Here is a 24,123-nt window from a genome sequence, read left to right on the forward strand (position 1 = left end):
GATTACAGGCACGCGCCACGCGCCACCATGCCCAGCTAATTTTTTGTATTTTTAGTAGAGATGGGGTTTCACTATGTTGACCAGGATGGTCTCGATCTCTTGACCTTGTGATCCACCCGCCTCAGCCTCCCAAAGTGCTGGGATTACAGGCGTGAGCCACCGCGCCCAGCTGGATTAAAAAAATTTTAAAAAATTAGGTCCACAGGTTTGAGCTTCTTGTTCCTGAGTGTGACACTAAGATTGTAGTTATGGAAGAGATGATTAATCTGAAGATAAAATTTAAATTTACTGAGCTAGTTTCTGTTTCCTGGTTCTATTTCTTACTTGTTTCCTGATTCTATTTCTTACCTGCCCAAAATGGGCAGATAATCAGTTGAGACTCTTATAAAATGGGTTTAATGATAGGTCAGACTTGCTGTCAAGTTTAATTAGGAAATGTTTATTTTCTTTTTGAAATCTACAGAACATGGATGTTGGTTAGTGGGGGTATAGAGTGTAATAATATTATTAGGAGAGCTTTGATAAAAGATGTAATTGTCTAGCTTTGGAGGTCTGCCTGATTTTATGACAAAATTGGATTCATGACTCTGCCTGAAGAAATAAATGTCAGTTATGCAACTTATAACTTGTGCCACATATATACCTGAATGATTTTATAGATTCACTTGATGTTTTCATGATAGAGTATGCTTTAATTTAAATATTCAGTATCATAAAATACAGAAAGTACAATACTAGTTTCATTTTTGTCCTTTTAAGTTTCGTAGAAACCCCAGCTCATTTCTCTTGGAAAGAAAGTTACTACCGATCCACCATGTCCCAGAGCACACAGACAAATGAATTCCTCAGTCCGGAGGTTTTCCAGCATATCTGGGATTTTCTGGAACAGTAAGTATAAAACAAGCAAAAAAATGTTGTGCTTAAGCTAAATAAGTACATATGTAAATGTGGATGGTCAAAATACTGCTTACTAGGGCATGTTTTTTTTTTCTAGAATCAATAGAAGTTATTTAGGAAAAGTTAATGACTCCAATGCCATTTCTTTGTTCAAAATTCAGTGGTGGCTTTATTCAGTTTCTAACACAAAAAGATCCTTACTAATCCAAGGTGATGTAATTTTGGAGGGCCTCAAGCCTCCTGCACCAAAATCACTTCCCCAATGTTGCTCTGATACTCCGAATCCATTCGTTTGAAGACTCACCTACTTTATAATGCAGGTACTCCCTGAGAAGATAAAACACTAAATTTTGTTGTTCATTTATACCTTGCTGTATAAAGTATTATTATTTCTTTATTACAAGCAGGTTTGGGTAAGTGAGTAAGTTAAGAAGAAGGTGAAAGAGTTTATCAGCACACTGGAGACTCTTAAGAATAGAGTATAAAATACTCTATCTCCGATACATCCTTTATTTCCTGCAGTCTACCCAGTAGTTATCTAAGGAGGGCAGAGGTCATGATCCCATTTAACAAATGTGGATTAAATTTGAACTGCTTGAAATTACACATTTGATAAATGGTTGAGCCAGGACTCAAACCTAGGGTTTCTAACTCCAAGTAAGTGAAAAGCCTTGAGCCTCGCTGACTTTGAAGCAGAAAGTGCTTGTTGTTAACAACAGCATGAGTATGTTTTAGTCCCTTTCTGTGCCTAACACACTTTTTTCTTTCCTATGTGTTAGGCCTATATGTTCAGTTCAGCCCATTGACTTGAATTTTGTGGATGAACCATCAGAGGATGGTGCGACAAACAAGATTGAGATTAGCATGGACTGTATCCGCATGCAGGACTCCGACCTGAGTGACCCCATGTGGGTGAGTGGCATCGGCTTTCTCCTTAGTCTTTGGGCTGTGCTATCTACGCTCTGAGAAATCTGACTTTTCAGTAATGTGTAAAAAGGCAGGTGGCTCCGAATGGGCAAGGCCTTTGGGAAGAGAGTCAACACGGTTAGCTGAGAGGAGATTAGGAGTGGTTTATGGATTTTGGTTCTGCCTCAAATGTCTATAATATATATATATACATATACACACACATATATATATATGTTTCCATTGGTGTGGGGAGGGAGATTCTTTACATTTTTATCTTGATTATTCCTCATGTCAACCCTAATTTAGAGCAGATGGTACCAGCCCGAGGTTTTCTAGTTGGTAGGGACAGAGAAAGAATCCGAAATTTATTATATATATATATATATATTTGACAGTGTCTCACCCTGTCACCCAGGCTGGAATGCAGTGGCATGATCTTTGCTCATTGCAACCTCTGGTTCCCTGATTCAAGAAATTTTCCTGCCTCAGTCTCCCAAGTAGCTTGGATTACAGACATGCACCACCACCCCTGGCTAATTTTTATATTTTTAGTAGAGACAGGGTTTTGCCATGTTGGCCAAGCTGGTCTCAAACTCCTCCTGGTCTCATGTGATCTGCCCACCTCAGCCTCCCAAAATGCTGGGGTTATAGGCATGAGCCACTGTGCCCAGCCAAGAATCAGATACTAGATCTGAGTCCTATCCAGAGCACTTCCTACTATGACAAACCACCTCTCTATCCTTCTTTAATTCAGGAGGAAGAGACAAATTTATGTGCATATGCAGGTTTAAATAGCTGATAATAGATTAAGAAGAAAGAAAAAAAAGCTAATACACAAAACAGGCTTTTCTTGGCTGTACCACTGAGTCACTCATAATTTTAGGCCCCAGTTTCTCATTTATAAAGTGGTAAGATCATAGGTGCTACAAACTTCCCAGGTAAGCTAAGGAGTTTAATGGGTTAGTGATATTAAAATGCCTTTCTGAGATGTTTAGATGAGATTTCCTGTGTTTGTGGAGTTTCATAACTCTGGTGGATTTTCTTTTATTATCATTTATTTACCAAACAGGTCCTGCTATCTTTTCTATCAAGGATTTCTAGAAAAGTAATGAGGGGAAGCTAGAGAGTGGGGTATCACAGCGTATCTGTTGACAAGATTAGGGGAATGATTTTAAAATGCCTTGTCTTGTTTGAGATGTTTTATTGGAAATTTTGCTATGTCTTTTTTTTATATGGAATGTACTGCTTAATACTGAGAGAAGGTAAAGTGGAGAAAGACAAGAGGAAACAAAAGCAGTTATAACTCTGCAAATACATGGATGCTTTATCACTAATTTGATAAGGGAAAAATACATTTTTTCATTGGTCCCTTTCATTCCAATAGAGATATAGTTCTCAGTCCTTGAGCTAGTGAAATCAAACTATCAACTAATTTCAAAGGGCTGGTCACTCAAGGACTTGAAATATATCATAATTCAATATAAATATCTGTAAATTCTGATTTTACAGATACTTAAAAATTAGGATATTCCCAATTTTCATAAAAATATTGTCTATTAAGATGGATAGAACCTGCCTAAGAAAACTTGTTATTGTATTTATAAAAATATCGTCAATTATGATGGATAGAACCTGCCTAAGAAAACCTGTTATTGTATTCTCTCCAGGGATTTTCTATTCTGAGTCTTGGACTCATAAAAGTTGGCAAAAAGTTAAAGACATTTAAAAATGAAGAATTTTCTCTTATACACGGAAACATGTAGTTGTTTGTTTGTTTGTTGAGACAGGGTCTCCCTCTGTCACCCAGGCTGGAGTACAGTGGCACGATCTTGGTTCACTGCAACCTCCACCTCCTGGGTTCAAGTGATTCTCCTGCCTCAGCCTCGCAAGTGGCTAGGATTACAGGTGTGCGCTACAACACCCAGCTTATTTTTGTATTTTTAGTAGGGTCGGGGTTTTACTATGCTGGCTAGGCTGGTCTCAAACTCCTGACCTCAGGTGATCCACTCACCTCAGCTTCCCAAAATGCTAGGATTACAGGCATGAGTCACCACACCTGTTTTCAGCATGTAGTTTCTTAATGTGCCATATTATTTCTTACTTCCTTGTATTCTAGGAAATTTTCTCCTGGAGGATAACATTCACTTTTTTTTTTCCTCCTCTGGCCAATTCTTATTTGTCCCTTAATGCCTAATAATTACTTATTACATGGTTTTATAGTTGTGTATTTGTCTCTAAAGTAGGACAGGGCTGTACTTGTTATGCCCAGTGCTTGAAGGTACATAGGGGGTCCCCATAGTTGGAGACTCAGAGCTAAAAAACAAAATGAAAACAAAGGAGGTTTTGCAAGGGAGGTAAATGAAATAGGGCACATGGAGGTATCTATTGAAAGGAACATACAGGTAGAGTGAGAATGAATTTAACTGAATAAACTTGCATATTTGTGGCTGCTCTGTCTGTGCAAAAATCAAAAAACAAAACAAAACAAACAAACAAAAAAAAAAAAAAAAACAGAAAAAAACATCATCTGAAATATTCCTAAAAACATAGAAATCCTGGGTCTTCTTTTGCCTTACGACTATTCCAACATTTTCATATCCTCATATACATGTGTGAAGGCCACAGAAATGAGCTGGATAACAAGAATGGAAAAATTATAAACTTACCCAGGATGTTAATAACTAGTGTTCTGGTTTGGAAGGTAGGGAGTAGGCTCCTTTTATATTCTTAGTCTTTCCTGACTGCTACAACTGGTGTGAGGCCCCTTTTTTCCCATTATTTGGTAGCATATTTTCTTTTCTCTTTTCCATGTATAGGTTAATAACTAAGTAAATTTCAAAGTCTGCATATAAACTACTTTCCTCTTGAATATAATATTTCATTAAGTTGGGATCTCAGCCAAGCATTCTCTCACTATACAAGAAATATGAACTTATGGACATGAGAAAACATGTCAGATTCTTAGGGACAGAAATTTTGAACTTGAGAAAGTTATCCCAGTTTCACTGATTTTTTGATACAACCTAAATATAAATAACTAGTCATGAAATGGAATCACCATGTTTTGTTCTAATCAGAATTATTTTAATATCATTGAAAAATGAACTCCTTTGGGTTAGCAAATAAAGGCAAATGGAGCCTCTCCAAAAAATTAGACATTTTAGTCTCTTCAAGGAACTTCTAGGTTCTTGATTCTGTTGTTATGTTGCCTTAGGCCAGGCACATTGCCTCAGGCCCGTAATCCCAGCACTTTGGGAGGCTGAGGCAGGTGAATCACCTGAGGTCAGGAATTCAAGACCAGCTTGGCCAGTCTGGTGAAACCCTGCCTGTACTAAAAATACAAAAAATTAGCCAGGTGTGGTGGCAGGTACCTGTGATCCCAGCTACTCAGTAGGCTGAGGCAGGAGAATCGCTTGAGCCTGGGAGGCAAAGGTTGCAGTGGGCCAAGATTGTGCCACTTCACTCTAGCCTGGGCAACAAGAGCAAAACTCCGTCTAAAAAAAAGAAAAAGAAAACAACTGAATATGTTGCTCTGTATTATTCATAGACTGTGTCAGCACGCCTGTCATTTCTTCATGCCTGTCATTTCTTCACAAGATATATAATAATATTAACACTTAAAAGTTCTCCCAGAATGATTGATGCTAACTACATAACTCTTGCTTTTGCAATGTTTTTTTAATTCTTTGTAAACTTTGAAGGAAACCCTTTTAAGCTGTATTGGATTTTTCCCTAGGGAGTTGGCAGTAATTATTTAAAACTATTCCTTTTTGTAAATAATTATTGAATCATCCCAGATATATGTCAGGAGGCTTCAGCTCTACATATCAAAAGACCAATATCTGGGTAGCATATTTGTGTTTGGAAAGGCTTAGGCAGCAGCCCTTAGCATAATGCCCTACATCTTACATAATCCAGGGTTCATATGTATTTCAAGCACATACAGTAGGTCTAGCTGTAACAATTTTGCACCTGTGATCTTTGTGACACAGATCATGATCTCCATCCTTGAGAAGATGATAACTAACATAGCAGAAAAGGAAAATGTGTATAAAATTTTCTATGAGAATTCCTTAAATGTATGTGTTTATGTGTTTTTATAAGACCCAGAAAAAAAATGATTTAGTGTGTCTGAGACTGGCAACACATGGCAGAGAAAGTGATTTTTATTTAGGCCTTAAAATATGAGTCAAATTGATCAAAACAGGGAAAGTAAAAATAATCAGGTTTGGGTGACTGTTAAAAAAATAATTAATTATAAAAACGTAATGTGAAGCTCATAAGTATTAAAAGATAAGACAAAAAAATTTGACTAAAAAACATTTGTATTAAAAAGACATGGACTTTAAACATTATAATTCACGACAAAAGCTTAATAGCCTCAATCAATATTCAATATTTAAAATTTAATAAGAGAAAGATAAATTTTCCCCATTGGAAAAAGGTATAGGTAATTAACAAATGATTAATGTACAAATGTTCAACAGATGCAACATGTTCAAATTCTCCACTAATAAAAGGAGAATTGAAATAATGAGATTAATTATTATATCTTTTGGATTAGCCAAAACTTTCATGATAATAGCCAGTGCTGGTGAGATTGTTGAGGAAGAGGCAGTCTTTTCATTTCATGTGAGAGTATAAATTGAAATATTGGAAGGCAGTCTGTCCATTCTAATTTATTTAATTTTAAAGATACTTTTCCTTTGGCCTATAACTTGACACACACACACACACACACTCGCACGCACAGAGAGAGAGAGAAAGAGAGAGAGAGAGAGAGAGAAATAAAGGCTTCCTTGCAGCATGGCTTATAATAACTAAAATGGCAAGTCCAGGTGAAATTTTACAGACTTTAAAGTTTTAGAAAGGAATCTTCAAAAGGATTGACTACATTCATCGTATGCACTTACTCCATGGAGAGGAGCCCAAATGTCAAGTAGATTATCACATTTTGAATAGATCATCTAAGGGAGAAAACTAGAATTCAACAGAGAACTGACAGGAAACACCAAAAACAAGAAAGGAAAGGGAAGTGAGGGATCAGCTGGGAGTCTAGAAATGCTCCCTAACATTGGGAAAGGGTAGAGCAGACCCCTCACAGTTCACATTCCCACCACAGACTCCTACAGTCCTAGTCAAAGGAGAACGCTTTGACCATCATGGACCCTAAGACTAATATAAGGAGCTGAAGACTACTCAACAGTATTGCTCAGAAAGAGCGCTCATGAATCCCACAAATCTCTGAGTCTTTAGCAGCTGCAGCACGACATCATTTCAAAAACTCAGCCCCCACCAGACTGCATCCTTCCCTGGTACCCAACAGCCCTTGCATCTCCACATCCTTGAAGCACCATTGACATTCCCTGCTTATAGTGGCTGCCACCAAGGCTGAGGCAAGAGCCACTACAGTGACTCCTCCACCCCACAACAGAGTAGCAGCCACACATTTTCATGTCCCTCAAGACAAATTTCACTGCTCACAGCTGCCACCTCTATGGTGGGGCTGAGGTGCAAGCAAAGTATACACTCTCAAAGAATCTCTTTCCTTCTTAGTAGAAGGGCCACTGTGTAGCTGCTGTGGCCCTTACCTCGACATTGTGCTGGCCTGACACCCTGCCTCTGCTTACCATAGCCTGTGCCTGCACACACCACCAGGGGGCCTAAGAACAGGTTCGCCCAACTCGGCCTTACCCCTCAGTGATCAGGAATACCGTCTAGGGACCTGAAGATTGCCCAGTTCAGTACACCATTGGCACCTGAGCATTCCTTCTGGTCAAGCCCACCCATCCACTGCTGCTACCACACAACTGCCACCAACCTATATACATCACCTGCAGGCCTGGAGTCTGGCCTATCCAGGCTGTCACAGCCACTGCCAATACCAGTGTGGAATATTTGGATCCCAGAGGATTGCCTCACCACTTCTAATGCCATCACCCATGACATGCCAGCTACACAGGGGTTCAAGAACCTGCTTACCCACCTAGCTCACCACTGCCATTCCAACTCATTAACAATGGTGCTGGTATACACTCCTCTAGTGTCCAAAGACAGGCATACTCAGCCCACTACTGCTGCTGTGGGGGTCCAAAGACTGGCCTACCTGGTATCCAGACCCCAGTAAAACTTCACCACAGCCTCCAGTAACAACCATACCCTAAGCCACCAGGGAAATCATAGACACCACTGATGCTGTTTACAACTGAAGATGTTATAGAGAGACTGTAGAACAGTACATACTGAGAATAAAAGCCAAAATTTCCTACCCATCTAATTTCACAGATAACATCTTCAGGAACATGACCTTTTCTATGAAAGCAAATTTAAAAAATTGGAAGAAGTGACTATTCTACCAGATGTGCAGATATCAATAAAAAGACACAGGAAACATGAAAAATCAGGAAAATAGGACACCACCAAAGGAACACAATAATTCTCCAGCAATAGATCCCAATAAAAATTTATTAAAATTATAAAATAAATTCAAAATATTGATACTAAAAAGCTCAGTGAGACATAGAATACTAGAAAACAACAGAAAGAAGTCAGAAAGATAAGCCAGGATATAAATGAGACATTTACAAAAGGGATATCATTAAGAAAACAGAACCAAACAGAAATTATGAAACTGAAGAATTTACTAAGTGAAATATAAAATACATTTGAAAACTTCAGCAACAGCTAGATCAAGCAGAAGAATCTTAGAAATCTTAGAAATCTCAGGTTTTTTTAAATAACAGTTAGATAAAAATAAAAACAAAATAAAAACAAAGCATATATAATATATAAGATACTTCAAAGGGACAAAACATAATTTTTGGTGTTTTAGAATCAAATAAAAGGGTTAGAATACTTATTTAACAAAACCATATGTGAAAACTTCCCAAGTCAAGCAAGATATTTCTATATCCAAATATGATATTTGGAGCTTTCCAAAAGACAAAATTCAGAGAGGTTTTCTCTACAGCACATTATAGTCTAACTTTCAAAAGGCAAAGAGAATTCTAAAAGCAGGGAAAAAAATGCTTAGTAACTTATAAAGAGACCCCCATCAGACAAAGGATGGGTTGCTCAGCAGAAACTCACAGGCCAGGAGCAAATAGAATAATATATTCTAAGTGCCAAATGAAAAAAAAAAAAGCCAAGGATATTATATTCAGCAAAGTTATCCTTTATTAATGAAGAAGATACAATCTTTCCTGATAAGCCAAAGATGAGAGAGTTTATTGCTACTAGTTGGCCCTACAAGAAATGCTTAAGAGAATCTTCTACCCTGGAAGCAAAGGGAGGATATTTACCATGAAGGAAACACATAAAAATATAAACAACAATGATACAACCAACAAAAACAAGGAAAAGTGTCGAATGTTACCACTGCAGAAAACAACCAAATTACAATTCCAAAAAAAAAAAAAAAAAAAATTAACCATATATAACATATAAAGTAGCATAAAGTGACCAACAGTTAGAGAAATAAAGGAACAAAGACTACACAAAAGAAGCACTAATTAATAAAATGGCAGGTATAAGTCTTCATATGTTAATAACAACCTTCACTCTAAAAAGAATATACTTTTCACTCAAAAAATATAGACTGATTGAATAGATTTAAAAAACATGACCGGCTGGGGCAGGAGAATTGTTTGAAACCAGGAGGTGGAGGTTGCAGTTGAGCTGAGATCGTACCACTGCACTCCAACCTGGTCAAGAGAGTAAGACTCTGTCTCAATAAAAAATAAATAAAAATAAATAAATAAATACAACGATATTATATATTATATGTTAATATATAATATATATATATATATATATATATATAAGAATTTCATCTCACCTGGAAAGACACACAGAGATTGAAAGTAAATGAATGAAAAAAGTCATTTCACATGTATGGAAACCAAACAGAAGCAGGACTAGCTACACTTATATCAGATAAAGCAGATTTTAAGGGGAAAAAAAGGTCATTATGTAATAATAAAGTAGTCAGTTTAGCAAGGGGATATACAATTCTAAATGTTTATATACTCAACTCCAGAACACCCATATATATATAACATATATTATTAGATATAAAGGAAGAGAAAGACTTCAGCACAATAATACAATAATAGTTGGGAATTTCACCACTGCACTCACAGGATTAGACAGATCATCTAGTAAGTTAACAAAGAAACATTGGAATTAAACTGTGCATTAGACCAAATTGACCTAATGGACATGTACAGAACATTTTATCCAGCAGCTACAGAATACATATTCTTATCAGCACAAGGAACATTCTCAAGGACAGATCATATGTTAGGATACAAAATAAGTCTCAAAAAACTTTTAAAAATTTGAATTACATCAAGTATCTTTATAGACAACAATGGAATAAAACTGGAAAAACAATAGCAAAAGGAATACTGTAAATTGTATAGATACATGCAAATTACATAACATGTTTTTGCCTGACCACTGGGTCAAGAAAGAGGAAATTAAAAAATTTCTTGAAACAAATGAAAATTGAAACACAGCATATCAAAAACCTATGTGATACAACAAAAGCAGTACTAACAGGGAAGTTTATAGCAATAAATGCCTACATCAATAAGGTAAAAAGATTTTACGTAAACAATACAACAATGCACCTCAAGGGAATGGATACGCAAGAACAAACTGGATAGAAAATTAGTAGAAGGAAAGAAATAGAAATAGTAAAGATCAGAGCAAAACTAAACAAAATATAGACTAAATAAAATTGCAAAGGGTCAATAAAACCAAAAGTTGGATTTTGAAAAGATAAGCAAAATTAATAAACCGCTTGGTAGACTAACCCAGATAAAAATAAAGAATCAAATAAACAAAATCAGAAATGAAAAAGAAATATACCACAGAAAGACAAAAGATCATCAGAGACTATTATGAATAACTATATACTAACAAGGTGAAAAACCTACAAGTTAAGTTCCTGGACATATTGCAACTTAGTAAGATCAAATAAGGAATAAATAAAAGACCTAAATAGACCAATAACAAGTCATGAAATTGAGTCAGTAATAAAAATTTTCCACCAGCAAAAAAGTCCGGGACTGGATGGCTTCACTACCAAATTCTACCAAACTTTCAGAGAACTAACAGCAATTATTCTCAAACTATTTCAAATAATTGAAGAGGAGGACATTGTGTTCAACACATTCTATGAGGCTAGCATTAACCTGATACCAAGACCAGACAAGGACACAGAAAAAAGAAAAAGAAAACAAAACTATAAGCAATATTCCTGATGAACATAGATGCAAAAATGTTCAGCAAAATACCAGCAAACCGAATAAATAGCATACCATAAAAAAGATACATCAGGATAAAGTAGGATTTATCAGAAATGTAAGGATGATTCAACATATGCAACTCAATAAATGTAATATATCACATCAATAGGATGAAGGATCAAAACTATATGATTCCCGTAGATGAAAAAAAAAAAGCATTTTATAAAATTTAACATTCTTTCATGATAAAAACCTCTCAACAAACTAGGCATAGAAGAAACATGCCTTCACATAATAATGGCTGTATATGACTAATCCACAGCTAACATCACACTGAATGGGGAGAAGCTAAAAACCTTTCATCTAAGAACTGTAACAAGAAAAGCCCACTTCCAGCTGTCTTATTTAACATTACTCTGGCTAGGACTTACAGTGCAATCAAGCAAGAGAAAGAAATAAAAGGCATGCAGACTGGAAAAGAGTAAGTCAAATTGTTTGTCTTTGCTGATAATATATCTAAGAAAACCTAGACTCCACCTAAAAACCTAGATTTGATTAATTCAGTATAGTTGCAGTATACAAAATCAAAATACAAAAATCAATAACAAACTAGCTGAGAAAGAAATCAAGAAGGCAAAAATTTCATTTACAATAGCTACAAAAGTAAAATACCTAAGAGTAAATTTAACCAAGAAGGCAAAATATCTCTACAAGGAAAACTACAAAATAAAAGAAGAGGACAGAAACAAATAGAAAGACATTCCATGCTCATGGATTGAAAGAATGAACATTGTTAAAATGATCATGCTGCCCAAAGCAATCATCTATAGATTTAAAGCACTTCCATAAAAATGCCAATACTACTTTTCACAGAGAAATAAATCCTAATGATCATATGGAACAAAAAAGATTCCAAGTAGTCAAAGAATTCTAGAGCATAGCAAATAAAACTGGAGGCATCTCACTACCTGGCTTTAAAGTATATTACAAGCCTCAAGTAACCAAAAGAACATGACGTTGATATAAAAACAGACACATAGACCAATGAAACATAGCAAATCTAAAAATAAATTCAGTATTTCCAGCTAACTGATTTTTCAACAAGGGCATAAATAACATAAATTGCGGAAAGGACACATTCTTCAATAAGTGGTACTGGGAAAATTGGATATTCATATGCAGAAGAATGAAACTAGATAGCCAATATTCATCACATACAAAAATCAACTCAAGATGGATAAAAGACCCTAAACTACAAACTACTAGAAGAAGACAGAGAACACTTTAGGACATTTGGTCTAGGCAGAGATTTTTATGCTAAACCCTCAAAACAAGAGACAAAAAAAAAATAGACAAATGGGACTGTTTAAACTAAAAATGGGACTATTAAACTAAAAAGATTCTGCACAGTGAACAATTAACAGAATGAAGAGACAACCTGCTGAATGGAAGAAAATATTTGAAACTGTTTATCCAACATGAGACTGATCTCCAGAATATATAAGGAACTCAAACAAGTCAACAGCAAAAAGTAATCCTATAAAAATGAGATTACTGATATCAAAAGACTTGAAAAGACATTCTTCAAAAAAAAAAAAAAGATGTAAAAATGGCCAATAAGTACATGAAAACATCAGTATCACTAATCATCAGGTAAATGCAAATCAAAACTAAAATGAGATATCATCTTACCCCAGTTATAAAGTTTATTTTTAAAATGACAAAAAAAAATAATAACAGATGTTATTGAGAATGCAGAGAAAAGGTAACTCTTATTCACTCTTGGTGGGAATGTCAATTAGTATAACCCCTACAGAAAATAGTATGGAGATTTCTCAAAAATCTAAAAACTACCATAAAATCCAGAAATCCCACTACTACATATGTATCCAAAGGAAAAGAAATCAGTATATCAAAAAGGATATATGCACTTGCATGCTTTTTGCAATATTATTCACAATAAAAAAGATATGGAATCAACCTATGTGTCCATTAATGGATGAATGAAAAAAGAAAATTTGGTGTATATTTACATAACAGAATATTGTTCAGCCATAAAAACAAATGAAATGTTGTCATTTGCAGCTACGTGGATGCAACTGGAAGTCATTATGCTAAGTGAAATAAGCCAGGCACAGAAAGATAACTATTGCATGTTCTCACATGTAGTAGCTTAAAAATTTATCTTATGGAAGTAGAGAGTGGAATGATAAATACTAGAGATTCGGTACAATGTGTTGTTGAAAGAGGTGATGAAAAAAGGTAGGTCAATGGGTCCAAACATACACTTACAAAAAAGATATAAGTTCTAATGTTGGATAGCAGAATAAGGTGACTATAAATTGGCAACAATATATTATATATTTCAAAGTAGATAAAAGAGAAGACTTGGAATGTTCTTATCACATAGAAATGGTAAATACTCAAGGTATTGAATTCTCCAAATATCCTAAGTTGATTACTACACATTCTTTGCATGTAACAAAATATCACATAGACCCCATAAACATGTAAAATATTATGCATCAATTAAAAAATATTGAGGACCCAGAAAGATAATAAAACTTTGGACTCTGATAGGAAGGAAACTTTAAAGCAAAGAATAGTTAACCCCACTATTGACAGATGATAGTAGTAGTTATGATGTGTAGTCACTTCTATCTTGATCATATTGTTTATGAGGTGGAATTTCTGTGTTTATTTGCTGTAAAGTGCAGTGCCTTTTATATTCTGGGGAAAATTGTGTACAATTGATAATATCTTTTTATATATTTGATATAATTCAAATGAAACCATTTGGGCTGAGATTTTTTTTCTGGGACACTATGAATTTGATTCTCTAATAGTTATAGGACTCTTGAGATTATCTATTTTATCTTGGATGAGTTTGGTAAATTGTGATTTTTGAGGATTTGGTTAATTTCATCAAACTTGTTGAGTTACATCAAATTATGGGGAATATTTATTATTATTTTTATTTTATCTATTTATTTTTTAAGATAGACTCCCTCTTCTCCCAAGCTGGAGTACAGTGGCATGATCTCAGCTCACTGTAGCCTCAACATCCTAGGCTCAGCTGATCCTCACACCTCAGCCTCCCAATTAGCTGAGATTACAGGCATATACCATCATACCCAGCCAACTTTTTGTAGTTTTTTGTAGAGATGGGGTTTCACCATGTTCACTGCCCAGACTGCTCTCAAACTCCTGGGCTCAAGCAATCCTCCCATCTTGGCCTCCCAAACTTCTAGGATTACAGGCATGAGCTACTGTGCTGGCTATTATCCTTCTAAATGTTAGTGGAATCTGTAATGATATCATCCACTTTTATTTATCATATTGGTAACTTGTGTTTTCTCCCTTTTCTGTCAGTCTTACCAGAGATTTATCAATTTTAACATTCAAAAAACTTGGTCAGCTTATTGATTTTACTGTTTTTCTCTATTATCTTTCTCTTTACAACTTGATTATTTTTGACCTTATTTTCTTTCTTTTTCTTTGGGTTTATGTTTTTTCAAGTTTTTTAAATTAGAAGTTTATATTATTGAGACTTCTTTTCTAATGTTAGCATTCATTGTTTAAGTATTCCATTAGACACGCTTTAGCTGCATACAATACTTTTTAATACATTGTATTTTTTATTTCGTTCAGTTTAAAATATTGTCTAGTTTTTCTTGAGACTTCCTCTTTGACCCATAAGCATTTCAAAGCATTTTGTGTAATTGCCAAGTTGGATATTGTCTGTTATCTTTCTTTATCAACTTAATTTCATTATGGTCTGAAAGCATGCTTCGCATGATTTCTAAATTTTTTAATTTTTAAGGTTTGTTTCTAGAGTCATGATATTGTTTATCTTGATGACTTTTATAGCAACTGGAAAGACTGTTTAAGGAGCTTCTGTTGGGTGGAATGTTCTATAAATTTCAATTCAATAGAGTTGATTTGTGCAGTTCTTTTACTTCCATTCTGATTTTCTGTCTACCAGTTCTATTAATTACTAAGAAAAGGGGGTTGAGTTCTTCAACTGTAATTATGAATGTGTCTTTTTCTCCTGTCAAATATGTCAGGTTTTACTACATGTATATTGAAGCTCTGTTGTTAGGTATGTCATATTTAAGATTGCTATATTCTGTTGATGAATTGACTCTTCTATTAATACGTAATATTTCTCTATTTCTGATATCTGACAATTTATTCCAAAGTCTACTATAGTCTTATTAATATTAATATAGCAAATCTAGCTTTCTTTTGATTTATGTTTGCATGGTAGATTTTTCGTCCATCCTTTTACTTTTAACCTACTTTTATCATTACATTTGAAATGAGTTTCTTCTGGACAATATATAGTTGGATCATTTTTATGCATTATAATAGCTCGTGTCTTTTAATTGGTGTATTTACATAATTTGCATGTAATGTAATTATCAGTATGGCAATTTTAGGACTACCATTTATTTTCTATTGCTTCCCTCTTGTGTTCCTCTCTTTCTTTTTATACTGCCTTCTTTTAAAATTATTTAACCAATTTTTAGGATTCAATTTGAATTTATTTTGGTTTTGGCTGTACCACTCATATTTTTAGCGGTGGCTCTAGAAATTTCAATATTCATTACCTTTCATAGTCTGCCAAGAATCACTATTTTACTAATTCGAATGGAAGATAGAAACATTGTCATAATACTGGCTTTATAACCCTCCCCCGCTTTGTGTTATAGTCATATATATTACATTTCTGTACATTGAAAACTTCATCAGATGCTTATAATTTTTATTTTCATCAGAGTAAAGAACTCAAGACAATAATAGTAAATTTTATTGAACATAATATTTATTATTTCTGTTGCTCTTTATGCCAAAGCTACCATTCTGCCTGGACATTAGCAAAAAGAATAGAGAACTGCAGGTACCTTTTTTTTGTTTGTTTGTATATCAGAATGAGTTTTTTTCTAACTAGGACCATAAACCAGGTCAAAGCTCTAGTTTGCTAAATTTTGAATTGGTCAAAGTTTTATAAGTATTCTCCTAATACCTCTCTTCCTTCTTTCCTCCATCCCTGCATCTGCTTGAGTGTGTATGTACACATGCACAATCACACACATGTAACTCAGTTTGAACCAATTATATTTTTATATAGAATTGGATTATAAAACTTTCTGATATGCCAATTATTTTAAATCTTTAAATATATATTAAACACCTATTGTAGGAACATTTCAATGACCTACTGAAAAATACGTTGACTCAACTCCAGTCAGGCTGCAAGGCGCTAGTTAAAAATATTACCAGGTGAGTCACTTAAACACTCTAAATCTTCCTTGTTGTGTACCTTCTCCTGGATCGAGAAAGTAGAAAGGATCTGATTTCTGACATATCATAGAAACAGCAATCATTTTCTATGTGTCTTGGTATCCTAGACTTCTGGGATTCACAGTGTCACTTAACTTTAAGTCTGACACCAATAGCAAGCTTAATATAAAGAAAACATCTCTATTTTCCTTCTCTTCTCTTCCTACATTTGTCGCTATTAGGCCCCTAGAGCCACTCTCACACCACCATTATCACCTCCTTTTGTTCTTCCTATACGTTCTCTTATTCCTTTTCAAGTTCCCTACTTTTTCCCCATGTTCAGTATCCCCTTTTTTGGTTACCCAGAAAACCACTAAAAATCAGTGTCAGCAGATTTGATCAAAGGCTGCTTCATTTTTTTAGGGTTTTATAATTTACTATTTGCTTTGGAATTATAGCATGGGATTTGTACTCAGACACACTAGAGCTGAAATTCTGTCTGCACTAATTTAGGTGTGACCTTTACCATCTTCAAGAGCGGCTTCTTCCTTATTTGTATAGATAAACATAGTACTTCTCATTGAGCTCAGAGAATTGTGATGATACCTTTAATTGGTTAGTTTTATTCAGACTTACTGGCACACAAATATACAGCCAAATACAAATTGTCATTATTCTTACTCATTGTCTGTCTGTACCATTTTTTCTAAAAACTCTGTGAGGAAGATAAATATGTATTCCTTTTTATAACAAAGTATCAATTTATACATGTCTCACATTATGAAAGCAATACAATTAAAATAACTTTAGAAGTATCAAAAGGATATAAATCCCTAACCAGTGAAAATAACTGAATATTTGGGGTTCTCTTTATTTTTTTCTAAAAAAGATTTTACAAAACATTTGTGATCATGTCATGCATAAACGTTGTAATGTACTTTTTCTTTGCATTCTACAGTGAACTTTTTTTCTTATTTACCACTCTTCAAAGCTTTAATTGCCTCATTTTTTATTATATTTTATCGTGTACATGTACCATGGTTTAGCTATTCCACTCGTATATTTTTTTTCTTTAAGAGAAAATATTTAAATATAGATTATTTTCTTGTGTTACATGCTCAGAAGTATAATTATTGGGTAAAATTCTATGAACATGAGTCTAACCAAATTTCTTTTTATGAATTTTTTTTAATGTTTGTTATTAGTTTACACTCCTGCCAATGGTGCAAAAGTGTGTATAGGCTTGAAATCAGTTTGATTATACAGTCTCTTCTTGGAAAAATGCAAGTACTTTTAGACGACTGAAGGCCTGTCTAGTTATTTGCCATCAAGTTGAAATAGTTATTTGCCAAAAGGTCTCTAGATAAACCTTTGGCTGCGGTCTATGAAAGGGATAGTAGTTTTGGCTGGAGGTGAGTAAGACATCTTGAGAGAATGGAGTATCCAGGAGTGGGGTGAGCAGACCTAGCTGGAATGGAAATAATACAAGAAAAGAAGAGGGATAGATAGACAAAGTATATTTTGAGACTTTCACCTAAGGTTAGTCTTGAACATGGGAATGGACATAACATTTTCTCCTTTTCCTCCTTAACCCTTGCTTTTAGTATCCCAAGTGCTCTTATCCCTTTGGTTTGTACTATTAAAATAATAATTTAAACATAATTTGTGCCAAATAGGCTTTGGGTATAAATTCTATGGATACAAATTAAATAAGAAAATATATTTCACATAGCCCAAATCCTCTAATTTTTGGAAAGTGGATTTGTAGCCACCTATGTGGCTTATAGGGTAGCTCAATATTCACTCCATTTAGACTGAATTCAGGTGTCCCCATAAGAGCAGACTGTTTTTCTGTTCTGCTCTTTGTACAATATAGCCAATGGGAAGGGACCACTTTGTTCAAGAGTGCCAAGTCGGGGACTTTACCTTAAACACAAGTATGCATTTCAAACCTTGAACAAACAGCCTTCTTAATAAAATAAGGGAAAGAGTTTTCTTTCTTCTATTCTCTAGAAATTCACAAATATCACTTGACAGGTGACAGTTCTTCCCTTACAAAAGGGGCTGTTTGCCTTTTGCTTTGGTGTTTGGGTAAACTGCAGCATGCACTGGCAGAGAATTTATTGCCTAGGGGAAGGTGTTTGCAGTTGCTGTGTTTAATCTGAAAAGAAACCCTTTTCCTTCTGTCTCCTCCCTCTCTTTTAAAGGAGGGAGAATTGGAAATGATAGCCCCAGGGAAATAGTTCCCTTAACACCTGTCTTTGGTGTAGCCTCAGCACTGTTACTTAAGACACTGTGCTCAGTGTGTATGCATTCAGAATGACAAAGTTGAAGAGGGCAGATAAACAGAAAGGGATTTCAGCAGAAACACAGGAGCTGATTCTGACCTTGCATCCTCTTAAAAACTGATTAGGTGGAAATCCTATCATGCTGGCTTAAAAAGAATCGGATTTGTTTGAAGTAATACTCATGCTATTAGTCACCTGTCCTTTCCTTTGGAGATATATAGTTTCAATCTATAAAACGTGAAAAATTCTGTGTTGTATTTAGCAACTTTAGACATGCTAAATCTAGTCCAACCTTTAGTAGATGAGGAAACTATTAAGATCCAAGTTCATTAGTGGTGACTTCTCCAACATTTCTGATGAGAGTTTTCAAGAAAACCAGGGCTACCCCCAACTTTCTGGATTTCTAGACCCATTTTGCCGTCTATGATCAGAGGTGGTGTAAAGAGGTCAGACTCTAGAGATGGTTGTATGCCTGTGTTTGAATCTAGCTCAGTTATTTGCTATTTGGGTAACTTTGGGTGAATTGCAGAATGTTTTAAAGCCTCAGTTTTCTCATCTGCAAAATGAGGATGAGGATGGATATTGGTGACATTCTGTAGAAGAGCTGTTCTGATAACTGAGATAAGGCATGTGAGCATAATACATTGCATGTGTCCAGTCCTCGGTGGAAATGGTTGTCCCTCTTACTGTTTAGAATGTGTTAATGTTGGAAACAGTGAATAATTAATCCTAAATAGAGCACTTACTGATACAGGACAATAAAGAAATCTATACAGATTTGTACTTGGATTTTTCAAAAAAATAAGGTATTATTTGAAGATATACTAGTGTTACTGTAGGTAGCTAACCAGACACGAACAGGGCAGGAGATGGCTCTACCTCTTCCCCGACCCTCACCAGAAATTTCAGAAGACCATCAGGTGATGTCCAGGTTGTTGTTACCCTGTTTCTCTAAACTAATAATAATTGGTGGTGGTCACAGGCAGCATCAGGGAAAGGCAGTCTCTCAATAGATAGGAAAAAAACCTGAAGCTGGTGATCAGCAGCTTCCCAATAGGATCTCAGGAGTTGGGTGAGCGGGCTCAAGCTTCTGGACTAAAGGGCCAAATGGCAGAGTTTAACTAGTGTATGACCTAGTAACGTTCAGACTAGGAAGGTAAAGAACACCTCAAGCAGTCGTCCTTAGTATTTTTGGCACCAGGAACTAATTTTGTGCAAGACTTTTTTCCCACAGACAGTGGGTCGAGGTATGATTTGGAAACAAAACTATTCTACCTCAGATCATCAGGCATTCAGTAGATTCTCATAAGAAGCAGACAACTTAGATCCCTTGCATGAGTGGTTCAGAGTAGGGTTCAAGCTCCTATGAGAATCTAATGTGCCCGCTGATCTGATAGGAGGCAGAGTTCCAGTGGCAATTGTTTGCCCCCTGCCTACCTCTCACCTCCTGCTGTGTGGTCCATTTCCTAACAGGTTATGTAGAGGTGCCAGTCTGTGTAATGGGGGCTGAGGGCCCCTGGCCTCAAGTGAACATGTGTACAACTCGAGTAAACACACTGCACGCACAGCCCCTCCTAAGTGTTAGCAGGTCACTGCACATGCCGACAGCCCACTCCAAGGGAAGAATCAGGGGAGAAGGGACGCAAGACCCCAGACGTACACCAACATGTGAAACCCTAAGTCAAAGGTCAAACCAGGCACTTGAACTTTCAGGTCACCCGCTTGGCCCTCTGCCAAGTGTAGTTTTTACTTCCTTTCATTCTTGCTCTAAGGCTTTTTTTTTTTTTTTTTTTTTTTGAGACAGAGTCTCTGTCTCCAGGCTGGAGTGCAGTGCTGTGGCGTGATCTCAGCTCACTGCAACATCCACCTCACGGGTTCAGGCAATTCTCCTGCCTCAGCATCCTGAGTAGCTGAGACTACAGGTGCGTGCCACCACGCCCAGCTAATTTTTGTATTTTTGGTAGAGACTGGGTTTCAGCACGTTGGCCAGGCTGGTCTCAATCTTCTGACCTTGTGATCTGCCCGCCTCAGCCTCTCTAAAGGTTTTTAAAAAACTTTCACTCCTGCTCTAAAACTTGTCTCGGTCTCTCCCTCTGCCTAATGCTCCTCAGCTGAATTATTTATTCTGAGGAGGCAAGAGTTGTGGTCACTGCAGACCCAGATTCACTGTCACTAACATACTTGGTGCTGTATGACTTGTATGTGTTCCCCTGCTGACACTAGCAGGCTGTGAAATCTGACTTGACCATCATTTCCCATTTGAAACTACACAAGGTTAAGTTTTCTTCAAACTAAAATCAAGATTTTCATTTAGCCAGACAGACTTCTTGTGAAAGCCAGTACCCTTTTGCCTGTTCAGGTCTCTGAGAATTCACAAGAAAACTTTTATATTTTACTTGCTAATTTTGTTTAAGTTATTTGGGTGTCATTCAGTAACGACAACATAATGAAATATCCCCTTTGCCAGTCTAATGATTAAGAGCATGGGCTTTGGGTTTGAACACACCAATATAGCTGAGTTTAAATCTTAGTGTGGTAATGAAGCCAGACCTGAATGAATTCCTGTGTAGTTTAATTCAGTGGTTCTCACAGTGTGTTCTCAGTGGCTGCAGCATCAGCACCACCTAAGAACTAGTTAAGAAATGCAAATCCTTGGGTACCAGTCCAGATCTACTGAATCAGAAACTGGAGGGAAAGTAAGAGCAGAACTGTTTCTATAAGCCCTCCAGGTGATTCAGATGTTTGAGAACCAGTGGTACAATTAAATGATTTAGTATATATTTTTATGAAAGCAGATGGAACTCAGGCTTTGGGGCATGACTAACGTGTCAAGGAAGAGGCAAACTTGATAAAATATTTGAAGAGGTTTATTCTGAGCCAAATATGAGTGACTGTGGCCCTCATATTTCAAGAGGTTTTGAGATCATGTGCCCAAGGTTGTTGGTTTTTGGCTTAGTTTTATACATTTTAGGGAGACGTAAGCTATCAATACATATAAAGTATACATTGGTATGATCTGGAAAAATGGGACAAATTGAAGCTAAGGGCTCATGGGTCATAGGTGGACTTAAAGATTTTCTGATTGGCAGTTGTTTATTATCTAAAAACCTGGAATCAATAGACAGGAGTGTCTGAGTTAAGGAATTGTGAAGACCACAGTTTTTATTATGTAGATGAAGTCTCATAGGTAACCAGTCTCAGAGAGAATAGATGTTGTATTACTCCATTTTCATGCTGGTGATAAAGACATACCTGAGACTGGACAATTTATAAAATGAAAAGGCTTATTGGTTTATTGGACTTACAGTTCCACATGGCTTGGGAGGCTTCACAATCATGGTGGAAGGCAAGGAGGAGCAAGTCACAACTTCACATGGATGGCAGCAAGAAAGAGAGAGCTTGTGCAGAGAAACTCCTGTTTGTAAAACCTTCTGATCTCCTGAGACCCATTCACTAACAAAACCAGCATGGGAAAGACTTGCTCCCCTGATTCAATCATCTACCACTGGGTCCTTCCCAAAGCATGAGGGAATTATGGGAGTTACAAAATGCAATTTGGATGGGGACACAGAACTAAAGCAAATAATTCTGCCTCTGGCCCTTCTCACATCTCATATCTTCACATTTCAAAACCAATCAGGCCTTCCCAGCAGTCCCCTAAAGTTTCAATTTATTTCCGCATTAACTCAGAAGTCCTCAGTTTAAAGTCTCATCTGAGACAAGGGAAGTCCCTTCTGCCTATAAGCCTGTAAAATCAAAAGCAAGTTAGTTACTAGATACAATGGGGGTACAGGTATTGGGTAAATGTAGCCATTCCAAATGGGTGAAATTGGCCAAAACAATGCGGCCAGAGTCCCCATGTAAATCTGAAATCCACTGGGGCAGTCAAATCTTAGAGCTCCAAAATAGTCTCCTTTGACTACATGTCTCTCATGCAGGTCACATTGATGCAAAAGGTGGGATCTCGTGGCCTTGGGCAGTCCTGCCCCTGTAGCTTTGCAGGATATAACCCCTCTCCCAGCTGCCTTCGTCGGCGGGTGTTGACTGTTTGTGGCTTTTCCAGGCACATGGTGCAAGCAGTCAATTGATCTACCATTCTGGGGTCTGGAGGACAGTGTCCCTCTTCCCACAGCTCCTCTAGGCAACGCCCTGTTAGGGACTTTGTGTGGGGGCTCCCACTCCACATTTCTCTTATGCATTGCCCTAGTAGAGTTCTCTCTGAGGACCCTGCTCTGACAGTAAACTTTTGCCCAGGCATCCAGATATTTTGATACATTTTCTGAAATCCAGGCAGAGGTTCCCAAACCTCAGTTCCTGACTTCTGTGCACTCTCAAGCTCAACACCATGTGGAAGCTGCCAACGCTTGAGGCTTAAACCCTCTGAGGCCGTGGTCCAAGCTCTATGCTGGCCCCTTTCAGCCGTAGCTGGAATGGCTGGGATGCAAGGCACCAAGTCCCTAGGCTGCACACAGCACGGGCACCCTGGGCTTGCCGACGAAAGTACTTTTTCCTCCTCAACCTCCTGGAGGGGTCGCCACAAAGGTCTCTAACATGCCCTGGAGACATTTTTCCCATTGTCTTGGTGACTCACATTAGGCTCCTTGTTACTTATGCATGTTTTTGCAGCCAGTTTAAATTTTCTCCTCAGAAAATTGGATTTTCTTTTCTGTTGCATTGACAGGCTGCAAATTTTCCAAACTTTGATGCTGTTTCCCTTTTGAGACTGAATGCATTTAACAGCACCCAAACTACTTCTTGTATGCTTTGCTGATTAGAAATTTTTTTCCACCAGAGACCCTAAATCATCTCTCTTAAGTTCAAAGTTTCACAAATCTCTAGGGCTGGGGCAAAAATGCTACCAGTATCTTTGCTAAAACATAACAAAAGTCACATTTGCTACAGTTTCCAAGTTCCTCATCTCTGCCTGTGACCACCTCAGTCTGGACCTTATGCATGTCACTATCAGCACTTTTGTCAAAGCCATTCAACAAGTGTCCAGGAAGTTCCAAACTTTTCTACATAATCCTGTCTTCCTCTGAGTCCTCCAAACTGTTCCAACCTCTGCCTGTTACCCAGTTCCAAAGTTGCTTCCACATTTTGGGGTATCTGTTCAGCAACCCCCCACTTCTGGTACTAATTTACTGTATTAGTCCATTTTCACACTGCTGATAAAGACATACTCAAGACTGGGCAATTTACAAAAAGAAAGACATTTATTGGAATTACAGTTCCACATGGCTGGAGAGGCCTCAAAATCATGGTGGAAGGCAATGAGGAGCAAGTCACATCTTATGTGGATGGCAGCAGGCAGAGAGGGCTTGTGCAGAGAAACCCCCATTTTTAAAACCATCAAATCTCCTGAGACTCATTCACTATCACGGCAACAGCATGGGAAAGACCCACTCCCATGATTTAATCATCTTCCACCAGGTCTCTCCCACAACAGGTGGGAATATGAGAGCCCCAAGATGAGATTTGGGTGAGGACAC

The 24,123-nt window shown here is 36.8% G+C and overlaps 1 protein-coding gene across 5 annotated transcripts in view; it reads left to right on the forward strand.

Annotated features, from left to right (window-relative positions):
• The window catches only part of TP63 (tumor protein p63), a 271,334-nt gene that overhangs the window by 110,947 nt on the left and 136,264 nt on the right, over positions 1 to 24,123 (forward strand). For all 5 annotated transcript variants that reach the window (XM_010337716.3, XM_010337717.3, XM_039478920.2 and 2 more), the window contains 2 exons: positions 760 to 888; positions 1,677 to 1,809. In XM_010337716.3, the coding sequence (XP_010336018.2) occupies positions 760 to 888; positions 1,677 to 1,809 (262 nt within the window). The remainder of the gene's footprint in view (positions 1 to 759; positions 889 to 1,676; positions 1,810 to 24,123) is intronic.

Source organism: Saimiri boliviensis, chromosome 8, assembly GCF_048565385.1.
Source record: "Saimiri boliviensis isolate mSaiBol1 chromosome 8, mSaiBol1.pri, whole genome shotgun sequence".
Lineage (NCBI taxonomy): Eukaryota > Metazoa > Chordata > Mammalia > Primates > Cebidae > Saimiri > Saimiri boliviensis.